This window comes from Fringilla coelebs, assembly GCF_963513975.1.
Source record: "Fringilla coelebs genome assembly, chromosome: 1".
Lineage (NCBI taxonomy): Eukaryota > Metazoa > Chordata > Aves > Passeriformes > Fringillidae > Fringilla > Fringilla coelebs.
Window position 1 is genome coordinate 146,951,372 of NC_140028.1, and position 26,414 is coordinate 146,977,785.

Sequence of the window (26,414 nt, forward strand, 5' to 3'; positions counted from 1 at the left end):
ATGGATTATAGAGAGCAGTGGAGGTGTGTCACTGGAAATTGAGGTTTTGGGATTTTTAGGATGTTGTGGATGGAAGCAAGATGGAGGGCACAGGGTGTCATCCTGGGCTTCTTCCTCATGCTTCTTCTTCCTTCTTCTTCTTCATGGGTTTGGGTGGCATTTTCTAATTATGTAGAAAAGTCCACATTGCATCTCTGTGGGATCAGTTATTGGGTTAAAAGGGAAAATAATCCAGGTGTCAGTTCTTAATTGGATAGTTTAGCTTTAAAAGACCTTGGAACAAGAGATTGTTGGCCATTCTTGCAGTGCTGTTCCAGTGTGCTGAGCCTGGTGTGGACAGCGTGCAAAACTCTAGGTAAGATAACAGTAAACAAGAACCTGAAGACCAAAAAAACCCCAGTGGGTCTCTCTTTCCTGACACAAGACCACTCCAGGAGGGTCTCCCCCGACAGGGGAGCCCCCTGGGAGGGCCCTGCCAGAGTCCCAGAAGTTGGGGAATCAGCAACAGTCACACAAAGCCAGATGGGGTGTGCAGAGCTTAAGGCTCCTTACAGCTACATTAAACCAAATATTTAAGTAACAGAGAAACTTTCCCCTGCTAATTCCTCTACTCATTGCTCCATTTGCTTCTCCTCTGTGCTGGGTGAACAGTGAGCCTCAAGGGAGGGGCTGGAGAGGGGGCTTTGTAAACACACTGTGCTGACAGGAGGTTTTATGCCAAGGATTGTTATTTGGTTAAAAGCAGCAGGATGTTCACTTGCAGAGCTGAAACAGGGCCACAGAGATGAGGGTAAGTGGGAGGACTAGTCAGAAGGGGAAAGTCTGAGAACAGCTTCACGTTAATTATCACTGTGCCTCACTTGGATATCAGTTCAGAGCCTTGTGTGGAACATAATTAAGTGTCTTGGTAATAATTTGATTGTTTTGGTTGCTAGGTGAAAGAACAATGGTGTCTTCTGTACTGTCTTCTTCCACGTTATTCAGGGTAGACTTGGGGGAGCCTCTGGCAGCTGAGGATGACAGAGGAAGCTGCTGTCACCTCTGCACATATTCTTGGAGGCCCTGAAGACCCAAGGCATCCTTGCATTAATGCATATTTCTGAAAAAACAGAGCTTGCAAGGAATCTGTATTGATAGAGGCCTTTTCTGCAGCTTTCAAGGCTGGGGTTTGTTTTCATTCCCAATGATTTTAAGTCACAGAAATAATCTTGGGCACAAGGAAGAAGTCACATTTCTTTGTAGAAGAAAAAGGTGAAACCTTCAGTTCCTCCTAGGAATTAAAAATATAAGACTCATTACTCATGTAGGGTTTGATTTTTGAGAGAGCTGAGCCTCACAACCTAATGGTGTCCAGAGGAAAGTCTGATGCGCCGTAACTTTAAAAAAAAGCTTTTGATTTAACAGAGCATTTACTATGATCTTAGGAAGGTTGGCTACAATGGTTTGACTGTGCCTTGGATCACGCTTGCACCCCTCTCCAGCTGCTCAAGATCCAGCCCACGATGATCAACCCTTTCCTAAAATAAACAGCTCTAAATGCACAGACTCAGAGCCAAACATCATCATGCAGCCTGGCTGATTGGGATGAGCAACAGCCTCGTGCAAGTTTGTCTCATTGAAAAGACCACGAGGTGGATTTAGCTGGGTTACAAACAGCTGTGCCGGTGCCTTTTGCTTTGCAGAAAGAGAATTTGGACAGAGCAATCTGCACTGAGCACAGGGATATGTGCAGCACGGGGAGGGCACATCACAGAGAAACTCCAGAAAGTATCAGCCTTCTTGCTGTGAGTTGGCAGGAGCTGGATCCCATGAATCCATCAGTCATTAGCTGTGCAGGGCTGGGCATTCCGGAGCTCACGGACAGTCAGCTGGGCTCTCCCGTCCCTCCCAAGACCCAGCACACGTGAATCAAAATAGTTGGGTGATGTCACGTCACGGTGCCAGCGTGCCTGGGACGCTGCTGCCAGGAATTGTCCGTCCAGGGGTGGTTTCCTTTTACAGCCTGCTGGAAGAGCGGTCATGCCGAGCTGCACGTGACGCTTCCCTCCGAGAGCGCCGGTGGCTCCTTCGCACCGTCAGGAGTTTTTGAACAAGGGAGCTTATCAGGCGGCTCCTGACCTTTTCCACATGAGCTGATCCACTGGGAAATGTTTTGGTCTCCGAGGCTTCTGACAGCTGATGTATAAGAGCTCTGTGGCTGCAAGCTGGGCAGACTTTGAACTCCTCCCCGTGTCCAGGGCAGTCGCTGTATGCCGGAATTAAGGCTGGAAGCGCCTGGCGGGCAAGGGTCGGCAGCGTGCTGCAGGACAGCTCTCCACGAAGACCACAGCCAGGCGCCTCAGAGCTGAGCTGCTGGCCAGCTGGACTTCTTTTTCAGCCACACTGTCTTTCTGGAGAGCTCTTTTCTCACACCTGGGCTTTTGGTGTAAGCAACACCTCGCCTTGCCCCTCGTGCTGCTTTTTGTTTCTCCGAGGCCGGGCATGAGCGCCAGCTGCCGCCACACGAGTGCATGCTGCAGCTCATGAAGCGTTTTGGCAGCTTCAGAGGGAGCAAGAAGAGAAAGGAGAGATGCAAAGTCTTGGAAAGGCGCCACTCCGACCCCCAGGGCCTGGCTGGTAAGGAGCTCTGCATCCAGCGAGGAGGGACGCTGCTCTTTGGGAGAGGGAGATAGTGAATAATTGGGCAACAGTGCTGAGCTCCCCAGTTTCACTGACTGAATTGTGTGGAGGTTATTTTGGTGTTGGTTTGCACCAGAGATGGAAATCTCAGCTGATCCCTGTAACACACATCAGCCATAACCTTTAGGAAAAGAATGAAAGCTTTGCTGTAAATCCTATGGCATTCAGAAGGGGCTGTTGTCTGATGTCACTTTAATTGAACAATAATAACTAAGTTAGGCCTAACAATATCTATTGAAACATGAATTTTAAGTAGAGAAAAAATTCTTATCAATCTCATAACTAATGCATTTAAAACCGTCTTTCTGACACTGCAGTTATCAGTATAATTGTGTTTGAGTTGCAATTAGGGACTGTTCTCTCTTAATCAAAAGCTTCTCCTGATCACTGAGTATTAGCTCCAATACAGGTGCTGAGGTGAGTGTGTCAGAGAGTATCTGTGTGTCACACAGGGATCAGCTGGTCAGGAGAAAAGGGATTTTTCAACAGGATCTGGCTGTTTTTTAATAATGGAGAAATACCAATTTTAATGCATTTCCTAATGCTTATGGACCAATGGTAGCTGTTTCTCTGAAGACCATGAGTGTTACAGAGCAATTCTGTTCTGTGACTAAGAGGGTTAAAACTGATGTTACACTGAATCAACTGGATAAGGCTCTGTTTGGAGAGGCTGACACATACAAAGGGTAGGCAAGGCTTCTTTTACTCTCTATTGATCAGGAGTCACTGTGTCAAATCCAGCAGAATGATGGAAGTGGGAGCAGTGTTGGACCAAATGAACAATGTGGAGACATACATGCACATTTAGTGATGGGGAATTACAGCTGTTGGTTGGTTGGCTGCCAAGGGCTTGGTTTTCTATTTAATGTTTCCCAATTTATTTCGTGGTCGGTTGTGTAATTTTTAAGTTGTAATCTTTGCAAACACTTCTCCTTTTGTTCCTGTTGTGTACAGTTAAGTGATTTTAAATCTTAAACTGTTTGCTATGTTCTGTTCTGCATTTCCCTAAACCCACCTGAGGCTTTCACTGGGAGTGATAGGAAGGTCAAGGTGATGTGAATGAGAAATGACCCAGGTCTGTGGAATTTCACAATGTTGTGTCAGCAACATGCACAAAGACAGGTCACAGTGTTTATGCAACTAGAAGGGGAATATTTATTTATCTTAAATATATAAGTATTATTTATCTAAAGACATAAAATTCCTTCCCAAATTTCTGATTAAACATCCTAAATTCTCATGTAGAATAAACAGAAACATACATGCAATTTGTTGATTGAATGTTGAATGGCACTTTGCACCACTAATTCACTGTCTTATTGTGGTTTCATCAACAGAGGGGAATAGCCAGATCTGCAAAAGGATTCACTGCTGAAAGCACTAAACACAGTGTTGCATGTCTGCTTCCTCTAACTCTAAACCCTGTCCTCAACTCCCTCCATGGAGAAAATAATTTGTTCTGCACCAAAAAAAACCTGACTATATGAACTGTACTCTTTGTACAGAGTTATATTAAAAAATTGGAAGTATAATGCCAGCAGTGCCAAAATACTTGCTCCTTCTTTTCCTCATTCCTACTATTCCAGCTTTGTAGCCCACTCCAGTGATACACAGTGAGCACCAGGCAGTTTTCAGCCCAGTTTTCACTCTACAGATTTTGCAGATGCCATTTTTGTAAGACTGGGACCAGGTGAGCTCCCTGCACTTCCATCATCAGCAGAGAACTATTGAGTCACAAGGGTGAGGAAAATCAAATGGGATTTGTCTGAGTTTCTGCCTTCCTTGGATGCCCTGCCGTGGGGATTGCCTCTGACACCCCAACAATCTGGGTTCCTTTCAGGGAACAGGTCAACACCCTTGCAAATACCTTTCCCTCATGACCCCCACCCCAATGGCCTTAATTAATTGCAGGGAAGTGTCAAAACAAAAGCTTTGCACTATTTGCTACATTTAATCTGTATCTTGTAGCTATTAGGCCTCAATAAACACTTTCTGAGCAGCTTTCCAGGGAACTGGGGGCACTCAGCAGGTTTTATGACCAGTATTAATGTGTGCAGGAGTGCTGGTAGCAGCCAGGCTTGGTGGCTCCTCAGGGTTAGTCACACACCAGCACATCCCATTTGGTTGTCATCTACCATCAGGGGTGAGAAATGAATGACAGCAGCCTCCCTGTTGCTAAATGAGCTTGGATTGTTTTCAGAAAAGGAGTGGAAAAGGAAACCAGAGGAAAATATCCCCTGATAGTTACCCAAAAGGAGTAATCTGACACCCAGACTGGTTGAATTTGGAATTTTTGATTTTTCTTGGCCGCTTCCATAATTGTTTTTAGGTAGAATCCTCCAGTAAATAGAATTGGGCCAGTGCAGCTTCTTGGCTTCCCAGGGCTAGATGCCATCAATACCGCAATTAAAATTATCTAGTACCATTCTTCTGTGTATCAGTTGAGCTAAACCCCTTCCCTCCACTGCACAGGTGCAAAGCTTGCATCCTGGTGGAGAAATAAAGAGTGGCATTGCCAAGAATGGTCATCTCTGTAATTCCCTAGGCTTGGAGCCTTACAGTAATTTTATTCCAAGTGAACAGCAAGGGGAGACCTGAATGCAGACAGAGAACACACAGAGAGGGAAAGGAGAAAAACATGAACAAGAGCAAAGGAGAGCAGGAGCGAAGGCAGAGATCCCACAGTTTGCTCTGGGAGAGGAGCAGCCAAAGGGAGACCTCAAAGCCTGAGCTGTCCACCAAACAGCAGGGAAGCTGATTTATGCAATAAGATTTTGGCAGGGCTGAGAACAGGGATTACCCAAAATTTCTCCAGCCTCTAGATCACCCCTGCATAGTTTCCTCCTTCCTCTTGCAGCTGCTGTGCAGGGTTCTGGCAGTTTCTCCTCCTGGCAGCTCTCACCAGAGCTCAATGTGTTGTAAATGGATAGGCTCTGTGGCATTTCTGAAGGGGAAAGATTTTTGACCTCAGAGAGGCTAATTGCTCTGCCCTTTAAAGAACACCATGTATCCCACAAAGGACTGAGTGACATATGCAAAAGGAGTAATGCTTAAAGTGTTTTTTCCCTACCCAAGTCATGAGTGCCCAGCGAAGGAACCGCTCTGCAGCACATTTGGTTTCTGGGAGGCTGCACCAGGGCTGCCTTGTGCTGGGCATTTAGCCTCAAAACACTTTTTTGGAGTCTTTTAGCTGTATGGAAATGCCTTGTGCTGGGCATTTAGCCTCAAAGCACTTGTTTTGGAGTCTTTTAGCTGTATGGAAATGCCTTGTGCTGGGCATTTAGCCTCAAAACACTTGTTTTGGAGTCTTTTAGCTGCATGGAAATGCCCAGGAGTTCTCTTTGCCCATGCTGCTCTTGGGGTTTGTTACTTTAATCAGGTGGCTTTTAATCATCAGGTGCCAAAGCTGAGCCCCAACCAGCCAGGTCTGAAGGGCTCCAAGCAAACCTTGGTGCTGCCCCTCAGCCCCTGTCCTGTCCCACCTCAATGGCACTCTTGAGGATCATTTGTTGTTATAATTTGGAACATATTAGGACTAAACTAGGACTGAGCCTGCTGGATGTCTCAGACCCCAAAAACCACAAGTGCAAAAAGGTTTCAGCCCCACACGAATCAGGCAGTCCCAGAGTTGTTCCATGGCCTGCTGAGTGCACCTTTTATCTCATGGCTCTGGAACCACCATGGAATGCATGGAGGGCTGCTGAGGAATGGAATGGAATGGAATGGAATGGAATGGAATGGAATGGAATGGAATGGAATGGAATGGAATGGAATGGAATGGAATGGAGGGCTGCTGAGGCTCTAGAGTGCATCTGGGAGGTGCTGGGGGGTGTCCTTAAATACTCAGCCTAAAGGGAAATGTTTTCCCCTCTCAGTCAAAAACTCAAGGGGCTTCTTCCATCTCTTGTCATGGTCCTTCCCAGGCCCCAGGGGTTGGGTGTGAATGTGGATCCCCCAAAAAGGGGGATGTGGTGACTGCCTCCATGATCACCACGTGCAGGTAACGTGCCATGGAGGTGACCAGCTCTCACAGCTGTCCATGAACAGGGACTTACACCAAACCAAAGAGTTGGGCTTCACAGCTTCTCCAAGTGCAGATGAAAACCCAGGGGATAATTCAGCCTGGTTGTCATCACCATCCATTGGCACAAGCCTGAGAACTGGGGCAGAAAACACGGGAGAAGAGCAGGGTGGAAACGTGAAGCAAAGAAAACATGATGGAGAAACAATTGCAAAAAGAAAACATGATGGAGAAGCAATTGCAAAAAGGAAACATGATGGAGAAGCAATTGCAAAAAGGAAACAAGACTTTATCTCCTTCTCTTCCAGCCTGGAGAGCTGCAGCTCCCCCAGTGCTTCACCCCAAAGTGGGTGGTGCTGCTTGTGGGAGGATCAGAGATATTTATTTTTCTCATGCTGGTGGGATGTTTTTGTTATGAGGCAGTGGGGGAGAAATCATAGTGAAAAAATTTCTGGAGAAATAAATGAGAGTGAAGGAATTGCTGCATGTTCCAGAACTGCCATAAATGAACGGAGAGCAAAATCCTGTTGCTCCAGTAAAGCAGCTTAAAAACACCACCAGACACAGGGCATGAAAGACTGAGACAGCTTTGGTTTGTAAATGATTTTCTCTACTGGTTTTCATGCTCTGTTGAGCTGGCAGTGATTTTAGAGGATGTGCAGCCCCAGCTGATCAGTACTGATTAATCTTGTACTACAGAGAGCACCAAGACTTGGAAGCTGTGAAATTTCTGCAGTTGGTTGTTGGGAAGGAGAAAAGCAGTGACAAGCCTGATTAAATGTCTGAGACTTTTTAATTTTCCATTTTCTGCTTCCTTATAGTCACTGTCCTGGTGCTTTCTGGCACATCCTGGCTTTGTGCACAGCTTTGAGGCATTCTGAATGGAGGGAAAGGACTCTGGCCATGAAGCAGTAGAAACAGCAAGGTGTTTTCAAGCAGACACCTGTAAATTCAGGTAGTAATAATCCCCATAAAACCTCCACTGATTTGGTGGAAACTGAAATGGAGGTGGACTGAGCAGAGTGCAGCATCCTGCCTCTGCAGCCCTTTGCAGGCTTAAAGAAGATGTAGACTCTGCCCTCATGATGAGTTGTCCAAGAATGCAAATTCTCTGAGTAATTTATTTTCAAAGAAGTTATTTTTGCCTGAAGGGCAGGTTAGGCATGTAAAAATACAGTGTGTTCTCAAGGCACAAATTTCCAGATCAGTGCTGCAAATGAATCTGCCCACTGACTCTTCTTCCCAGTTTTGCTCTAGGCAGCTCTGTGTGTCTCATCACAAAATTTGGTCAAAAATATCTGTATTACTATAAATGACTGAATTACTCAGCACTGACGTGCCGTTGTCAACAACATGGTGAGAGCAGCAGGGCCAAGCCTCCCTTTTGATGGGCTGCTGTACAAACTGGGCAGGTTTTTGGGCAGGGAGATCCATCTGGGAGGAGCCCCTGTGGTTCTGGTCCTTGCTGCTACTTGTGGGTGAAGGTGCTTGTCCCCCAGCCACAGCAACGGCAGAAAAACTTCATTTTTAACTGTCTGAAGGACACTTTCCTGTAATTCTGATGTTATTCATATAGTGTTATTTGAAAAGTGGGATAAATGTTATTCCTGAGAGAAAGAAATTAAAAGCAAGTCTTGGGACTGAATCTGAGCAAAGATGTGAAGTGCAAGTATGGAGGGGAGTCCACTGAAGTGGAAAAGGAGAAACTGAGATAGAAGGAAGCTGGATACTGACTGTGAGTTAAAGAGGGTGCAGACCCTGCCTTTTTCTGACAGCAAGTAATATTTATGTATTTATCATATTTCCTTTTTCCATCCTCTGCTTCTGTTATCTTCAGGTAACAAGTCATTTCTGATAGGTGTTTAAGGCCAGAATGCTATCTCTGTTACTTCTGATATAAATAAGTATCTGATTCACTTTTGAGGCTGAAATAAAATAATGCAGATAAGACTTTCATATGTGGCACCTCAGCTTAATGAACACAGCCTGGAGTGCCTTCATGATGGATGCTGGAGGGTCACAGCCCAAATACTAAAAATCACTGGAATTGCTGATTTCCATGCATCCTCTCCCACCCTTATTACACCAGTTGGGAGTAGCAGAGAGATAGTTTTTTCCCTGCTTTCCCTTTGTTTCCAAGGGTTCTCACTTCAAAGGAATATCTGCATGAGAAGCTGTTATCCTAGACTGATTTTCTACTTATTTGAATGTGCTAAGCTAGACCACAATTTATTTATACTCCCATGCAACTATATTACAAATCCTGTTGTCAGACTTTAAAAGTAAATTTCAAGCCCAGGTCTGTTTTTACAGCCTGAAATTGCACTTGACAGTAGCATTTAGGTAGGTGGGTACTTTAGTTTAATTAGAAATCAATGTTTTGGACTATTGACTCCTTGCTCAAAGTTTGAGTGAATTGCCCAAGAGTGCAATTTCAAAGATGTTGTTAAGGCAGTTTGTTTGTCAGGTTTAGTGGATCAGCAAATCCCAGGAATTACCAAGATTCAGCTGTTTTCTACTTTCACCTCTATTTTTGTCCAACCTAAAAGCAGTTCAAGGACTTAAAAGTGCTCATAATGGTGAGATTGAAGGCCTTGAAATTGTTTCAGCCATTTGATTGTCATTCCAGAGTCACACTGACACGTGAAGGCTTTGCTCCTGGGAGATGAAGGGCTGCTCTGTGAGATATCAGGGTGCAGCTGGCAGGCTTGGCTCAGGAGCCTGAATTCTCCCTGCTGCAAAGGTCACTCAGCCTCACTTGGTTTAAGGACAGACCCCAGTGCTTGCCCCAGAGAGCTCCCATTCTGCACTTCTTCTGCTCCTCCTTTGATAGGGTTGGGGTAATTCAGCTGGAGGAGGAGTGATGGGGTTAGCTGGCATTAATTAATAGCATCCTGTTGTTTGTTTAGATTTTTTTCCAGTCCTTGGAAAACAGCTGCTTCCCAGTGCTCTGTTCCCTGTGGGGCAACAAGGACCCTTTTGACACACTCTGAGCTACAGTCACTGGATTGTTTCACAGATCCTGCCCATCTGGGCCCTGGTTTTATTTCAGTGAGAGCAGGAATGATGATAGTGGACCCAGGATCCCTGGGACAATCCTGCCTTTCCTGCAGGAACAGATGATTTGGGACGTTTTCACTGCTTGTGTAGAGTAATAAATCAATTTAGGAAGCACAGATCAGGCAGAAATGAGATGGAAAGTCAAACCAAGGCATGAAGGAGATGGAAAGCTTGCAATGGAAGGGGTCTTGCTGCAGGAGTGACTACAAAAGTTTTGTGGGTATTCAGAGGTGAGGGTTGAGAGGAGGGCTGAGCTGAAAGGATGAAAAGCTGGAGTAATGCTGGCCTTTCCCAAGGGACTGGACTGTATTACTGAATTTAGGGATAGCTGATATCCAGGGATCAGGGAAATGTTCATCAGGGACCTGGGGGGTGAGCTGAGCCTGCAGCAGGACACGCTGGGTCCCAGTGAGTCAGCCACCCCAGGACTTGGGGTTGTGGTGGATAGGATCTGGAGAATGATCCAGAAATGTGCTGTCACTACCAGCAGGTGAGCCACAGGCTGGGTTACATCAGGAGGAATGCAGCAATCCAGTCCAGGGGTGGTTATCCCCCTCCTCCTTGGCCTGCTGGGCTGCACCTGCAACAAGGTGTCCAATTTCTGGTCCCCCCCAAAAGAAGGACAGAAGGAGGCTGGGAAACTGTAGAGGGTTTTCCTGAAGGGCTGCCAAAGTGTTTTGTGACCTACAGCAGGTGTTTTGGGAGGCTGAGGAAACTGGCAGAGTTGGGTTTTTTTGGTCCAGCAAAGAGGTGCATTTTAATAGCAGCCTGCAGCTCCCTGAAGGGCAGTTTCAAAGGTGACAGAGCCAAACTCTTCTTAGTAGTTGCAGATGGTAAAAGAAGGAGGACAAGGCAAGGATTTGTGCCCGAGGAGGATCATGCTCAGCAGAAACTCCCTCAGGAGGCTGGTGTGATACTGGCACAGGTAACCTAGAGAGGCTGTGACCTCCATCCTAAGAGATTTTCAAGAGTCTTCTAATCAAAGCCATGGTTGACCCAGTCTTGGTTGATACCAGACCTGTCTTGAGTGGGACACAGAAGGAGAGGCCTCCAGACATCCTTTCCAACCAACATTTCTGTGGTGCTCAGTTGTAAGGAAAGCTGAAGTTGCAAATATTGTGGCTTTTTCCCACCCAATTCTCAATGCAGGGACAAAATCATTCTTGTTTTGATGAACATTCAAGAACAGAGTGGTTTCTTGGTGGAATGTGCAGCTCCTTTGGAGAAGGAGACCACTGCAAATCTGGAGACCAACACCAACATATTTACTGGGCCAACAGAAGTAGCAAGATGTGTGTGATTCCTACAACAGGTACCCAGGCTGCCTTCTGGCTGTTTCATGTGCATTAAGCATCACTCTGGGAGTCCTGGGCAGATTTTAATGCCCCCTGAGCTGAGCAGGGTCTGGGCACTCCCAGGTGCTGCCCCAGCCTGGGGAGGGTTCCTTTCCCAGCCCCAGGAATTGCAGTGGGACTCAGTTTGTATCAGCTATCTGTCACTATAGCAACTCCTCACTTAACCAGTGCCTGCACTAAAAATAGATCACCTTGATCTCGAGGAAAGAAAACTAAAGGGAATCAAAAGGGGCAGTGACAGCAAGAGCTGTGGAGTCAGGTATTGACTCAAGTCTGGAGCATTTGAAACCTCTTAGGAATAATCTGTCACATAAAACTAATATTTCAGGGGAATCTATTTATCCAGAAACCCCCTGTGTCCCTGAGGTTGAAGTCATGTCCTTTAGCAAAGGACATGACTTTTTATCAGAGGGATGTGTCTGCAGCTATCACCCAGCACATGGGATGTGAAACCCTGTGGGATGCTGTTTAGCTGGTTAAGACACATAAGGGATCTTATCTTCCCTAAAAGCAGATCTGCAGCTCTGTCCCTTGAGCTGATAGCCTCCTGTGCTCTTGTATATAAGTTATCAAAATCCTTGCTGGTTTATGAAATTGTTACTGGTGTCTGCAGGAGCCTGTGAGGGATCCAAACCTGAAAAAAGCCAAATGCTGTTGGTGAAGTTGCTGCTATCTCACACTGCAGTGAAGGGGAGCTGAGTGGTTTGGCACCTGATAGGGACAGGGCCCTCTGTAAGGGATGTGTAAATGATACTTGATCCTATTTTTCCTCCAAACCCAGCTAGTGCTTACATCTTATCCTCACAAAGATAGGGCAGTGAAGGTAAAATAGCAACAAGATTCAAGGTTTGTTAAAGAACTACAGAATTAACTGAAAATACCTTTAATGGGAAAACAGAATTTGCATAAGGACAGCTCATATATCATAGGCAGCACATGTGGTGCTCAGGAAAGGGTTAATTTAGCTTGTAGAGATGACTGGGATTAGCAGCAGGTATTCAGCCTTATCAGTCAGCAAGAGTTTGCTCTTAATAAAGGGCCAGATTATTTTAATGACCTTTTAGGGCTGACAGTTTGCAGCCATAGCTGATATAAAAATGTGTAGGTGCTTAACTGCCCTGGCCTGTATATTCTGATTCTTGCTTTATTTAGTATTATAAATTGTGTGTTTTACATTTAGGTAATCTTCCAAGAACCAAGACAAGCAGCCTTCAATGCTGTCACTCACCTGTGCAACAGGGGAGGGTGAGAGGTGACACCAATCCCCAGTTCCCTCCATCCTTCTCAAAGATATTATTGCAAAATATGGAATTAGTTCTTAGTACATTTTTTGACCTCACTTGAGATCCACTGCTTTTACACTATCTGGGGACCAGACCCATATTCCTCACCTCTCCCTTCACCAGATGATCTTTTTAATCAGCTTTGGAACTGTGAAGGAACTGCATTACAAAGTTATTAGATATCCTAAGTGAATTCCCACACAGCAGGCATGGAGCTGTGGAAATAGAAATGTAAGTTTTGTAAACAGAAGAAAATCATTCATTGAAAAGGCCCTGTGACTCTAAGCCCACTCCAGGCATGACTCCAGTCCTTTGTCACTGCAATTTGGGGAGCAAAAACTTTATCAACATTTGAATTAATGTCTTTAACACAGGGACATTAATGAGGAGGAGATGCAAATGAGCTCTACATATCATTCAAAGGCTTGTACAGGGGTAGATGCTGGTTGCCATCACTCAAGGTGCCAGTGCTGTATTTGCCAAAAGGCAGAAGCTCCCCCAAATTGCAGGAGTTAGTGCCAATAAATTCCCTGCTTGGTGCTTTTATTCCCAGCTCCAGCCTGGCAGCAGATCTGGCACGGTTACAAAAGTTGCTGTAGGAAAGAGCAGGGTACCCAGAACCAGTATTCTCCTTACATGATCTTTTCATGACAGCAAACTGTTCTTTATTTCATTTAGCTGGGAAGATTACTAGAAGTGCTTCCTCTGCCTCTAAAGAAGCTGCTGCTTCCACTGAGATGCAGTAAAACTCCCCTTCATACCCCAGAGCAGGTGACAGCTTTCTCCTGCTGTCAGATTAGGTTTATTTTCTTCCCTATTTTCTCCCCTTATCCTATAATAGGATACCAGATTTTCCTCTCCATCAGCCAGGCCTTTGTTTAAAACTTCATGGAGATCCTTCTGGGCAGCAGTAATAGGAAAACTAGAGACTATGTGAAATCTGTTTGAGCTTTAAGGGCTGTAAACAAAGGTCTTAATGTAAATTATTACAAATTTTTCTCAAAATAAACACCAGTCTGATTTAGAGCATAAAGCAAAGCAGCAACATACCCATACAAGAAATCCCAGCAGCATAAACTAACCTTGAGATGTAGGAGACTAACACAGAAAAACTGTAAAATACTCAAGACTGACAAAACTAATCCTGACTGAGACTTGTAGAGAAATGATGATATTATGGGTTTGAAGTGCCAGCTGAAATGAAAGCCTGGAAAACAATGAATGAGCAGCACTCTTTAATATTTAATTGCAAAACTCTCTGGGAGATCAAGAGATGCTGCTTCTCTGTTGGGTGGAGCCGGTGAGTGGTCAGGACCTGGAATGATACACCTGGTGCTGGCTCTCAGCCAAAAATTAGATCTGTGAGGCTCCTACAGGAAGGGGACAGTCAGCCTAAGCTAGAAAAGAAGAAATCATACCAGTGGAAGTTTTCCCCTCCATGTGGGGGAGGGAACAGCCTCAGTCTCCCTGCAGCTGCCAAGGTGGGTTTGTGTCCCTGCCTCATCCTTGGGTGACCACATAGACTTGAGTGTGCCTTCGCTGCAGCCCTGCTGTGCAGAATGACTCCACAGAAGCCAACTTTAAATTAGCTGATTGCCAATTTAAGGGAGAGCAGCAGCTTCCCAACTGCCCCAGAATGGAGTCAGTAATTCACCTTTCTTCCCCTGCAAGCCCCGCAGCTGAGCTGACACGACGTCATCCTGGTGCTGTGTTTAAAGGTGGCTTGGATCCCTCCTCTCTGCATTGCAGGCAGGACAATTCCAGCTTGCCTTTTCCTCCCCAGCTTCTTTCCTAACAGGAGCCAGGAATGCACCAGGTCTGATCCCCTCGGTGCTGTTGCAACACCTTGTAACCATCAACAGGCCACGTAAGCTTGGACTTGGCTCTTCACACTTCTGAAAACAGCAGCCTGAGTCCTCATCCTGGATTCCAAAATAAACACAAAAAGGAGGAGTTGACCTCAAAAGGCTCTGCAACAGTTGGTGCTTCTTGAAATCAAATTTAATATGATGTGGTTTTTACCCCTTCTTTTAAGACCTTTTCACAGACCCTTGACTAATTGGACCAGCACATATAAACACATTTAGGTGGCTGGAAGCTTTTGGCTAATAACATGAGCAACTCCTCATCATTGTGTTATCTGTTCAGCTGTAGATCATGGAGTATCTCTAAAAGATGGGCACCATTAGTATCATTTCCCAAATGGTAAAGTTGAGGCTGTAGAAAATAGAGTGTTTTATCATAACCATTGTGTGGATGGCACTAGGATAAAGGCACCTCCTGCTTGGGTGTAAGGTTACATTACTATTTTTACTGCTTTGAAACTCACTTTCAGTTAAAGCACAAGAGCAGCTGTACCAGGTCAGGCCAATTATCCATCCAGGTCAGTCTCTTTTTTGTGCCAATTGCCACTGACACAGGTGGTGTAAGAACAGGACAGGAACATAAGGGACACGTTTCCCCCTGTACTCTCCCAGCCTCCAGCCCTTTGTGGCTCACATCCTAAGGCAAAGCTGATGTTTGGTAGGCTTTAAATAGCTTCTTTCCAGGATCTTGGCCAATTTCATTTCAACCCCAAACTTCTAGCAACTACAACAGCACCTGTTCTGCTGTTTAAGAATGTGATATATCAGAAATATTTATTTGTATTTGCTTTGAGCCACCTGCTAATTTCATCTGATGCTCCTTCCCTGCTCACCATCTCCCTCCCAAGCCTGATTTTATAGGCTTCTCTCATATTCTTTGCTTGCAGTCTTATTTTCCTAAACTGAAGAGTCACTCTGGACCTTCAATCGACCTTATCAGCCTTTTCTGCATCTTCTCTGGCTTTAGTGAGTCCTCTTTGAGCTTGCTCAGTAGAAACCCAAGGTATTGCAATGTGTAACTGCAGCTCACTCTGCCCCTCTGTATCATGGGTCTGTCTTTGAGCAGAGCCCAGAAGTGACAGGAGAAGGCCACCACTGATGCCACCCTTGGGCCTGACCCATAGAGCTCCACACAAAAGGTTATTTTTGTTCTTCAGCCCATCCATTTACCTCTGTGGATTGTCCACTCTGGTGTGCAACCCTTGGCCACCCAAGACACAGCTCACCTGAAAAGAAGTGAGCTTGGCCTTTGTGGTATATTTTATTATTTTTTTTTTCCTACACTGATGAACAAGGAATGGGTACATTTGCAAGGTGGGACATGTAAGAGGAAAAGCATTTCTTGGCTCACTGATAGGATTAGGAAAGTAGCTTTGTAAGACCTGTAATAAGGGTAGTCAAAAATAGTTCCCTGTCTAGCAGATGGGAAAATGATAAACCCAAAAAGTGTTATTATGTGATTTATCTATCTGGAAGATTTAACTCAATAGCAGGGAAGCTTTTTGCAAAGAAAAGGCAGATCAGACTGCCTTGAAGACAAGTTCAACTCTGCTCACAACTGTGCCCATAGTAAAATAATTTTCTGAAAAGTGGAGTTGTCTATTTATTATTTCCTTGGCTTGTGTCTGACTATCTAATCAGTCTTTGTACATGTCAGCAGCACATCCATAATAAGAAAGTGCTGTGTGGATTGTGTGAATTGGAATTAGAAATGTGATAATCAGCCAAACCGTTGGAGGCAATGTAAAAGCTGCCTGGTATTTGCATTCCTCTAGCTGAGGAGAAAAACCTCATATGTGCAAATGAGTTGTTGGGGTTTTTTTCCCTTCCTGATATGTTATAACCAAATTTCTCCTGAAGCAGCACTTCCCTGACAGCAGGCCAGCTCACACTGGGGTGCCTCCATGCCTGGTTAGACCTGTTCCAGCCTGGTGGGGACAGCTGTGCTATTATTCACATGAGAGGTGATGTGGCAGATGGAGGCACAGAGATGCATGTATGCCATGGAAAAAAATGCTGATGTATAGGTGGGCCCTTGGTTTCATCATAAGGACGCCACAATTAGGATCAGGAAATCTATTTTCCCATCTGTACAATTCTGATAATATTAATCCACCCCATCAAGATGTTCTGAAAGGAGCTAATTAGAAAAGAAGCCTCACTCTGTGATCCTCATGGTGCCTCAGTATCCTAAATTCTTGTCAATCCTGATGTGAGCAATCTGCCAGTTACCTGGTTATTCTTCAGCCTCAGGATCTTCTGTCCCTGTCCTCCTTGGCTCCTTTCTTCCCACATTTGGATTCACATCACTGTTACAAGGTTAAAAAGGAATAAGGAGAGACTGTAAGCACAAGCCTGATGTTGCAGAGGGAAGGTATGAAAAGCAAGGTTAGAAGTGAGGAGTAAGTAAGGATCAGCAAAGTCTGATCCTAAAGTCAATAGCAGCTCCGCATGGCTACCACACCTTTCCTGGGTGCAGGAGGAGAAAATTGTGGGGGAGCCACTGGTGTGTTGCTGTTCAGTGCCTGTGTTCAGCCCTGCCCATGCCCAGTGTCCCTGCTGCCATGGCAAGAAAATGAGACAGAAGAAGGTGACACTTGAAATGAAGAATTTTTTCATTTAAAAGGCCTGTCCTGACATACACCCCAGGGCATACATTGCTTATCAAATGATTCTTTAATGTATATACTTTTGAACAATTCCTGGAAAGTATTTATCCATATTTATAAAATGCAGAATTTGACATTGCTCTATACATAAAGAACATTCTCCTCCCAAAAGCTGCTAATCAGCTAAATGAGTTTTTGCATGTTTTAATGGTTTGCATAACTAAAAGATAGATGAGGAGTCAGCTCACCCTGCATCAGGGCAGACTTGTGTCCCTTGTTGTGTTACATGACCCAACACAATCACCCCCCTGCCATGAAGAGCTGGATATTTAAAATCTCAAAGGTACAACATGAGAGGAGGAGACAGAGCAAGCTCCCTTTCTGTAGTTCTAAGGGCATAATGGGGCAGGCCTGTATCCATTTATTGGTGTCTGAAATTCAGGCTCATTATCCCAGGCTGAACCTGCTCCCTGCTCACACTGATGCTGTGTTTAGTGGCAGGTGCCAGAGCTCATCCCAGCTCCACTGGCATCTGGAAGAACAGGAAATATGAAGGCAACCTGTAATGTAGGAGCTCTTCACTGTCTGAAGAGATCATAGCTAAGACACTGTGCAGCAATGATTGGAAACAGGGACTCCAGGGAGTTCTTGGATTTATTCCATTGTCTAGTGGCAAAAGGAGCATTGCAGGACAGAGGAAGCTGATTACATTCTTCTCAATAATATTCTTCTTCAAAGAGACTGACATGTCATTCTGGTTAAACAGAAATATGAGCTGACAATTGTAGTTATACACTTGAAAAGTAGCAAGTCTCAGCTCTGTGTTGCTTACTCAGGAATGGGAAGGATGTGAGAACAAAATAGCTGAGTTGTATTCAAATGCAATATTTTGCAGGAAAGTGATATGAGGATGCAGATCAATTCCCCTCCTGCTCTCAGTCTCCCACAGCTCTTTTCAGCCTTTAAAAAAAGCTTGATGAAAGAAATCTGACCCACTCAATTTTAAATTCCCTTAGGTGAAGTCATTCAGGAAAAGATGTTGTCATAAGAAGAGGGATTAATGTAGCAGATGAAAATCAGAGTTGTGTTCACTGCACTGGCAGCTTGAGTTTCACCCCAGCTGACTTTTGCTCACGTGCAGGAGGTCCTAACTTTGATTAAGGGATGCTCTAAGGCTGAGCTGCTTTGCTCAGAGGGGACTGTGTTGCTGGCACTCAGTCTGGAGCAGGGAGGGAGCAGATGAATTGCAGAGGGGCTGCTGTCCCTGCTGACACTGCTCATGACAGCAGGGCTTTTATTTCATTTTCTCTCACTCACAGGGAAGAAATCAAATATAGCAAATCCTGGCTAACAGTGGCAGGCAGTTCTTACAGGAGAGGGCAAGGAGCACAGAGAGTTGTGAGGGTCTGTAGCAGGGTGGTGTCAATAACTGGGGAATTTGACAAAGACTAATTGTTTATACATGCAATGTTTTTAGTGTTACTCTTACCCAAAATACATTTTGCCTAAATATTTCTTTTCAGGAGCCTTATTGCTGCAGCTCCAAAGAGTCTTTATGATCTATTTGCTCTCTGCAATGTGTCATGGTCTGGGGTAGTAATGACAGTTTCAGTCTTCATTCCTTGCTTATACAGACTATGATAAACCTCAGCCACAGAAAGATGAAGGAATTATGTCAGGAAGGATTCAGTAGCAAAACCAGAACTGAAATTGTAGGTTTTTTTCTTTTTCAAATTGCACTTCTCACTCAAAGGGGACCTTCTGGCTGGCTCACCTAGTTTGTGTGTGCTTCTATTTAAATTAGCACTCCTGAACTCATTTTTCTTGGGCTTTTTTGTATCATAGCACTCATTCACTCCTGCTTGTTGCTTAAGAAGACTTTGGGGAATAGACCAGACCAACCACATCTCCTCCTTTGGTTACAAAGCTGGTAACTCAGGGCCTGGTTTGCTCAGGATGCCTTCAGTGGTATCAGTGCCTGTTTTCCACCTTCATATCCAAAGACAGTGTTTTGTGCTCAGTTATCTCACCCAAGGTCTCCCATCAGGATGTGTTTCCCATGGACAGGTGCATTTGCAGAGATCTTTGTTAATTTTTCCAAGAGAAATAGTTTTATGGAGGATAGAAGGACAAACAGTGACATCTTTCTGAACAGTGATTTAGTTATTAGTGAGCAAGAGCAAGCAGAGAACTCAGGCAGAGTGAGATTTTTGTGGGTAGTGCCCCTTTCAATGTGAGATTATATTTCAATATTTGGGAAATCCAGAGAGACACATGGAATAATCCTTAATTTTGCAATTATGACAGATATTGCTGAGCACACAGAGAGGGAGCAGCATATTTTAATGCACTTTTTTGGCTCTCTTGGAGGAAATCTGAAGGCCTGTGTGAGTGTGTCTGCCTCTGACAAGCTGTGATAATATAGAGCCACCTTGCAGGTGTAGTGAGTAGGCTTTAATTTAGTTAAATCAGGTAATCCTTTGGCAGGAAACTCTCTGCATAAATATCCTGAGGTGTTGGCAGCTCTGGTGAGTGCATGGTTGCATATTCACATCTCTTGGTTGTGGTGCAGACACGCTCTTTATTGCAGTCAGGATGTTGTTTGTTCAGATTTTTTTGTATTGTAAAGTTTAAAAGGATGCTCCAGAAAGTATTCTGCTGAGTTTCAGATGGCTGGGATGACCATTTCAGATTGGGGTGTTGATGCATGTGCTGCTTAGAAAAGAGAGAGGCTAAATGAAAGGTTTAGATTTTGTTGATCAGATCTTGCTGAGTGATTTTGGGTAAATCAGATAAAAATTTTCCCATTCAGGTGCTTGCAGCTGATTTCCTAAAACCCTGTGGCACAGTGCCAGAACAGGTTTCAGTGGCACAGGGGAATCTGAATCCAGTGAGTGCCCTTTGCCTTAGCTAAGGCTCTTGGGCAATTATTTAAATAATTTCTATGGATTTGGCTGTCAGATCAAGTTTACAGTTCTTGTCTTAAGCTCTCTGTTTACCCAGCTGATGAAAAACGTGGAAGAGTGAGCTCCCTATTGTGAGGCTGCATTTCATGAGAGTGCATTTCATGAATGTAGAGGGAGAGTTTAATTTGGCAACAATCTCACTACATTCACCACCATCACCAATCTTCCCTAATTTAATCTAGCTGAACTATCACCATCTGATGCACATTAATATAGCAGGGAGATTTGAAGAGTCATTGATCTGAGGCAAATAGGAAATGATGGTTGATGCCTTGTGAGGTTTTTGGAGAAGGAGCTGGAATTTGCTGTCCCTTTGCTGCATCCCCAGTAAGCTTTGAATCATCCTGCAGTTCTGGGAATGAGTCTGGAACTGCAGTGTCCTCTGCTGTGGGTATTTCTGCAGGGAGAGGCAGCTGTGCTGGAGCTCATGGGCTTTATTTTACCAGTGCAGTCAGTGAGGGAGAAGAGAGCCAAGAGTCTAAAAGTCAAAGGCATGCTGATGCTTCTGGGAAGGAGGTGTTGGTAGCACAAGTAGTAATGCCATGTGTCACCAAACTGCAAAACAGCCAGGAACAGGTTTTCTTCCCCAGAAAACAGGTTTCTGTGAGATTTCTGAAAAGGAGGTGGAAGTGTCAAACTCCCAGAACTGGAAAGAAAGGAGCAGGAACTGTGAAAGTTGTTTGGCTTTTTGCTTTCTAACTCCCTGTGTTTCATTCTAATGATTTAATGGGCTGTTGAAGGTACGTGGGTGAGTTCTTGGAATCTAATCCACCTATAAAAATCTCAACTGGTCCTGTCAGTGCTCATTAGCTGACACAGAGCTTCCTTCATTTCAGCCTTTCATCTCATGACAGAAGAGGTTTGCAGGTGGGGCCTCTGGGTAGGTTTCCTGTCCTGCCTTCTTGAGCTCATGCTGAGCATGACTCTTCCAAAAGCAGACTCAGTGTGAATCAAGCTCATGTGATGCTTGAACCTGAAATACATGAGCTATGGATCACAAACTTCTGCTCTCCTGTGATTTTATTTTATATATAAAATATATGTGACTAGGCTTTCCTGTTGTCATGTGGTTTCAACCCAAATAGCATGCCACATTAGGCACAGAATTTCAGTTGTGTATAGGGAATGGTAAGGCACAAGAATCTGAAGCATTGTGGCTGTGCCCAAGTAACTGGTGACAGATCATTTAATGACACAGCCCAATTGTGCTTTTCAGTGAGTTATTCTGTGTCCACGTGGTTTTTAATGCTGTAAGTAAATGTAGGTTTTCATGGCATTAAAAATCACAGCACAATTTCTGGGTTTAGCTTTTCAGCACTATAAAAGCTTCCTTATGTGAATAACTCATGGAGGGACTATTCATAGCAATAACTGCTTCTCCCAGCCCTAGGGATTTCTATTTCATTTTGCATAAACCTTGCCATACAGGCAGGACAGGGAGCATCTGTCCCACTAACATTATGGAATTCAACTTTTTATAGGAGATGATATCGAAACATAGGCATGGGGGTGGATGAGTCGGAGGTGCCAGCAGCAGAGGGGGTTCAGGCAGAAATGTATGGCTATTTCTTACTCCAGGATCACATTTACCTGGGATTGCTGTTACAATTCTTTCTTTTTAGAAGATGTAATAGGAGGTGAATCTTACTTCCTGTTTAAAAAGCATCAAACTGAACCAGCAGAGTTACTTTAGACTGTTTTTCAACCCTTTTTAAAAACACGGGGTTTGGCAGTCAGGCAGGCTGGGTTTCAGGATTTTCTGTGACTAAATTCCTGGTACTGTTTTGTGTTTTGGAGCCTGGCAGTTATCTGTAGCTGTCTGACAAACACTTGCTTGTCTTCAACTGTTCTCACAGGCAGCTTTGCTTGATTTCCATGAGGGTTTTTTTGGCAGCCACTTAGATCTAAGAATACATTATCAGTCTGCATCCAGATCCCCATAACTTGTAAACCAGGCTGGAGCCAGGCTATCTGCAGGGAGCAAAGGGGAGAATCTCCTCTGGGGGCTGTGGAGCAGCAGAGAGGACCCAGGGCTGTGGCAAGTGGTTTGGTGCTGTGGTTGCCTCTGCCCCTTTGTGAGAGCATCCTTAGCACTTCCTCAGCTTGGATGGTGGAAGGCAAAAAATGACTTGCCAAGGCAAAGCTGCTCTTTATGCTGAGAATATGAACACAAAGACCTTGCTGGGGAAGGTGAAGGTTTGAACTCATCCCTCTGTCCTCAGGCAGGCTTTGGCTGGTTTGGCCCATCTCTGCCCTAACCTTGCTGCATCAAGATGTCTCTGGCAGAGCCTCCCCATGTCCTGCCCTTCCCAAACTGCATTGGTCTGGTTTTTTGGAGACTTTTCACCTCTGTGTCTGGCAGGTTTGGCCATGGCAAGAAAGTATGTGCTAAATTCTCAGCACAGAGCAAGGAATGTAAAGCCAGGAGGTTTCACCTCGGGGTGTGTCACCCAGGCATGCCCCAAGCCCAGGTGTCTCTGAATTGAGTGGGATAATGTTTATCCCACTGCAGCAAGGCTGCCAAGCCACGTGGCTTGGCAATCAGGCATGCAGGCAGATTATTCTTTGACATGTTTAGAGAGGCACACCTACCAGGCAGCGTGTTTGCCCACATTTGAAAGAATCTTGATTGAAACAAGAGGGATTACAACATTCAGTGTTCAGGCTCAGGCTGCAGGAGTGATTTCAATAATGAAATGGCAGCAGGACAAGCTTGGGAGTTGTGTAAGAATTTAAAATCGAATATAAAGAAGTCAGCTGTGAAATGAGAGGGGCACCTTCACTGCCCTGTTCTGTTGTGCACTTGGTGCTCAGAATTTAGAGAAATGCCATTTCATGTAGTGACAATCAATTAGACAAATATTGCATTAATTCAAAAGTATTTCCACAGTCTGTGGGATTCCTCTTGGGGATTTCTGATGGATCTGAGTTCCATAGTCCTTCCACTGACCCACACAATACCCTTCATGCTGGCTGGTGGGATTGTAATTGTGTCTTCTCATTCTCCACATTATTGGTCTATAAATGCTTATATTTCCACTAGTAAGGGAATCAATTTTTTAAAATATCATAGGTCTTTCTATTTCAGTTTCTTTACCACACCTTATGGGACATCAGAAAGAATGGCCTGTTTTTCTTCTATTTTCTTAGACATGGCTTTATGCTAAAGTCCCCCAAATTCTCTAGTATAGTTTTACACATAGGAAATTTCAAAGATGTCCAGCCTGGATTTTTACATGGAATGTTTGTTCTAAAAACCTGAGTTATTCTTTTATTGTTTTTAAAATTTGCTTATTTACATGTGTACAGTTCCATTTACAGGCAGCTGGAAGTTGGTAACCTGTAAATCTGGTAGCAAATCAAATGTCACAGCCAAATCAAAATGCAGTCCCTGGCCATGACTAAAGTTATAACACACCTTTCTATAGAAACTAATGCATGCATGGCAAAGACCAGCTATACTTCAGTATTAAAAACCCCCAACCCAGAATAAAGTAGTTTAAGTTCTTTTGAATTTTAAAATATTGGGGAATAAAAGTGGCAGAGACTGTGCAAGTCAGCTATGAACAGCTTGCTCTAGAAGTTTCTCTGAGGCAGGAAGAGCATGAGCAGATCTGTAGAGTGAATTGTTAACTCTCCTGGAGTCCAGGTAATGTTGACTGGAAGTCTCTCTACTGATTTTTATTGGGATTTAGATCAAGACTTTTGCTTGAGAGTGAAATGAGAGATGGAATCAATCACAAACCATTTCCTCTCTTCCAAAATACAGCTTCACTAAATAACAACAATAATTAAACAAATCAGCTCGTTGTGGCTTGTTCCATCAGTTTTGTAGATGTGGAGCACACATTTCAGTGTTGCTAAGACTGTGTAGTATTCTATTTTACATTTTGCCAATATTTTTTGTATGAAGTTTAAGAGGTGTCTTAGATATTCACAGCATGATAGAGCAAGTCATAAATCATTGCTGTGTGGTAGGTAGGAAATGTCCCCAGGATTCACAGAAAGGGGAGCAGAATCAGAGGAAAATAAAATTGTGGGGCTGGAGTGCTCTTTAATTTCCCTTGTTTTTATATCCTATGCCATTATTTCAGTTGAACATTTACAGTTTTTTATGATCATAACTCATGAATAATTGCTGGGTTTATTATTGTATTATGTACAATGGAAGTCTGATTGTTGCTTCATAAATAGATACAAATCAGGAGTTAGTTGAGGTATTCATTTTTCATATGTGTATATAAACGAGAAAAGAAATCAAAAGTAATTTATGAAGCAGAATTACCAGTCTAAATTTATTGCAGCTTATTGGATCTGTAGTCTCTAATGTCCCTGGCTTCTGGAATCACATTACTTTATAAAAGCTTTAATTTTCTTTCTTTAAAAAAAAAATGAATCAGAAATAAAAGCTTTTTTTTTTTGTCCCCTTGGAATTTATAGCCCCTTAGAGTGGAGAAAAATATTGTAAAGACTTAACGTTTTGAAAGAAAAAAACATAGGAATCCTGACATTTATATGTTTAAATACCATGACACCTTCAGGGCTGAGCTGGTGATTTTTTGAGCCATTTGAAACCAGTCTTACTGATGAGTACAGTCAGACCATATGCATTAAAATGGCTGTGTAGGACTATTGTTTCTTTAATCCTGGGACATGTCCATGGAAAACCAGGCAGACAAACCAGAAGCTGGCTTCATCCTCCGAGCTGCATTACCCAGGCTCCACATGCACAGCTTTAGGCACAGTTCTTTGACAATTTTGGCTCTTGGTCTGGGTTGTGCAATGCTCAAGAAAAAGTGGCTGTGATGCCAATCAGTGAATGAGTTAAAATTGGCTTGTGAGACATCCACATCTCATCCAGTGTTTTGGTAGCCCTGCTGTGGTCATATCAAGTCCACTTATAACAACACAGCTATTGAAATGCTGGGTTATATTTACATTCAAGAGGGGAATGGTTTGTTGCTGTTGCTGTGCCTAACTCAGAGTGTGAGATCCAGCATTTGTGCCAGGGGATCTGAAACACCCTGAGCAAAACAAGGTGTCTGGGAGCATGTTCAGCTTGGCCATGCTCTGGTGTTATGGCCCACAGAAGCCACAGCTCCCAGAAGTGACAGTCTGCCCTTATGCACAGAGTAGATAAACAGCCTAAGAACCCAAACCTAGATTAGTTACGTTGACTTATTAATGTGTAAATGACCCCCTGTGAATCCCAGAGGGAATTTTTTTGAAGAACTGTTTGACAAGGTCAGCAAATCAGTTTGGAAATTGCAGAAAAACCCACCCTCAACTTTAGCAGAATGGCTGGGGAGGTTTTTAGGCCAGTTCACAGGAGTGAGGCTGGACCTGGCATTCTCAGCCAGAAAGAATAAAGTCCATTCTGGAGACAAGGCATGAAGATGCCCTGGGAGGAGGACTGGAGCACAGGGAAGGGAAGATAGCATATGTTATTGAAATGGGTATGTAAGAAAGAAGCTTTCATGGCATTTCAATGAAATTCCCTTGTTTCTGTCTGCAGCACAGACCTGTGCCTTGCAGCCTTGCACTGGTGGGGACAGCTGGGAAGCCCAGGTGCCCCTTGAAGTAAGGTCAAATGAGAATCAGTTTCACAATCCAAGTGGGATGAAATGCATAGAAGATGGAAAACAGATGAGATCTGAAAGATCCCTAAAGCAAGACAGCTTGTCTTCAGGAAAAGCCAAATAAAGACATTCATGATTAGCCATGATTAGCCACATTTCAGGCCAGAATCATCCTGTATGTTACCATCACGATGAGCACGTGCTTTTCCCATGAATCCCGGTGGCACGTTCCGTTTTGCACGCTATCTGCAAGCTGGCCTCTCACGAAGCCAAATGTTTGAGCAGGAGCCATCTCCATGGAGTTGGAGGGATCAGCTCAGCAGCCCTGGAGTGAGCAGGGGCAGCTGAGTCAATGGCAGGGGCTAACCCCAGCAGCCTGCCAGGAACCAGGAACGGGCAGCTCTGCATTCCAGCTCGCACGGTGGGAACGCCGCCAGCCCCGGCTGCCCAGGAAAAGCCATGAATTAATGCATGTCTCTGCCCAGGAACAGGGATGTGCTGGGGCCTCTCAGGAAGGAAGGGAATGCACTGGTTTGTGCTTCTGTCCCCTGTTCAAAGAGCAGCTTTGAACCCTGGGGAGAGTATAAGTACTGGGTCTGTAAACCGAGATGTGTAGGTTGTTATTTTGGTCTACGTCTCCTTGAGGATAATGCTCTACATATTTGATGTAAATGGTACAATGGGTCTGGCTCCAAAAGAAGCATGTGGCTCATGGGATAAATTGCAGCTCTGTTCTCAGGGGAGTAAGAGATGCTGCTCTGGCTAAGTCTAATGCAAGCTAATTTCTGCAGAGCCCAGTGTAGTCTACTGCTGATGTCTTGCCTTTGTTGGGTTTTGTTTCACATGATTAATTAACCATGCTGCTGCTTCCCAGCACCTGAGACCCCTTTGAAGTTGCAGTTTGATCAATGGATATGTGTTGTGCTACAGGTATAAACAACTTCAGTGCATTAAACTGACACTTTAAATAGTTCTGCAGCCCGAAAACTTTCCAGAA

The 26,414-nt window shown here is 44.3% G+C and overlaps 1 protein-coding gene across 1 annotated transcript in view; it reads left to right on the forward strand.

Annotated features, from left to right (window-relative positions):
* The first annotated feature begins 2,182 nt into the window (after nucleotides 1–2,182).
* The window catches only part of LOC311151078 (5'-AMP-activated protein kinase subunit gamma-2), a 109,004-nt gene continuing 84,772 nt past the window's right edge, over nucleotides 2,183–26,414 (forward strand). Inside the window, exon 1 of the mRNA XM_084201225.1 lies at nucleotides 2,183–2,616. Within this exon, the coding sequence (XP_084057351.1) occupies nucleotides 2,511–2,616 (106 nt within the window). The 5' untranslated portion in view covers nucleotides 2,183–2,510. The remainder of the gene's footprint in view (nucleotides 2,617–26,414) is intronic.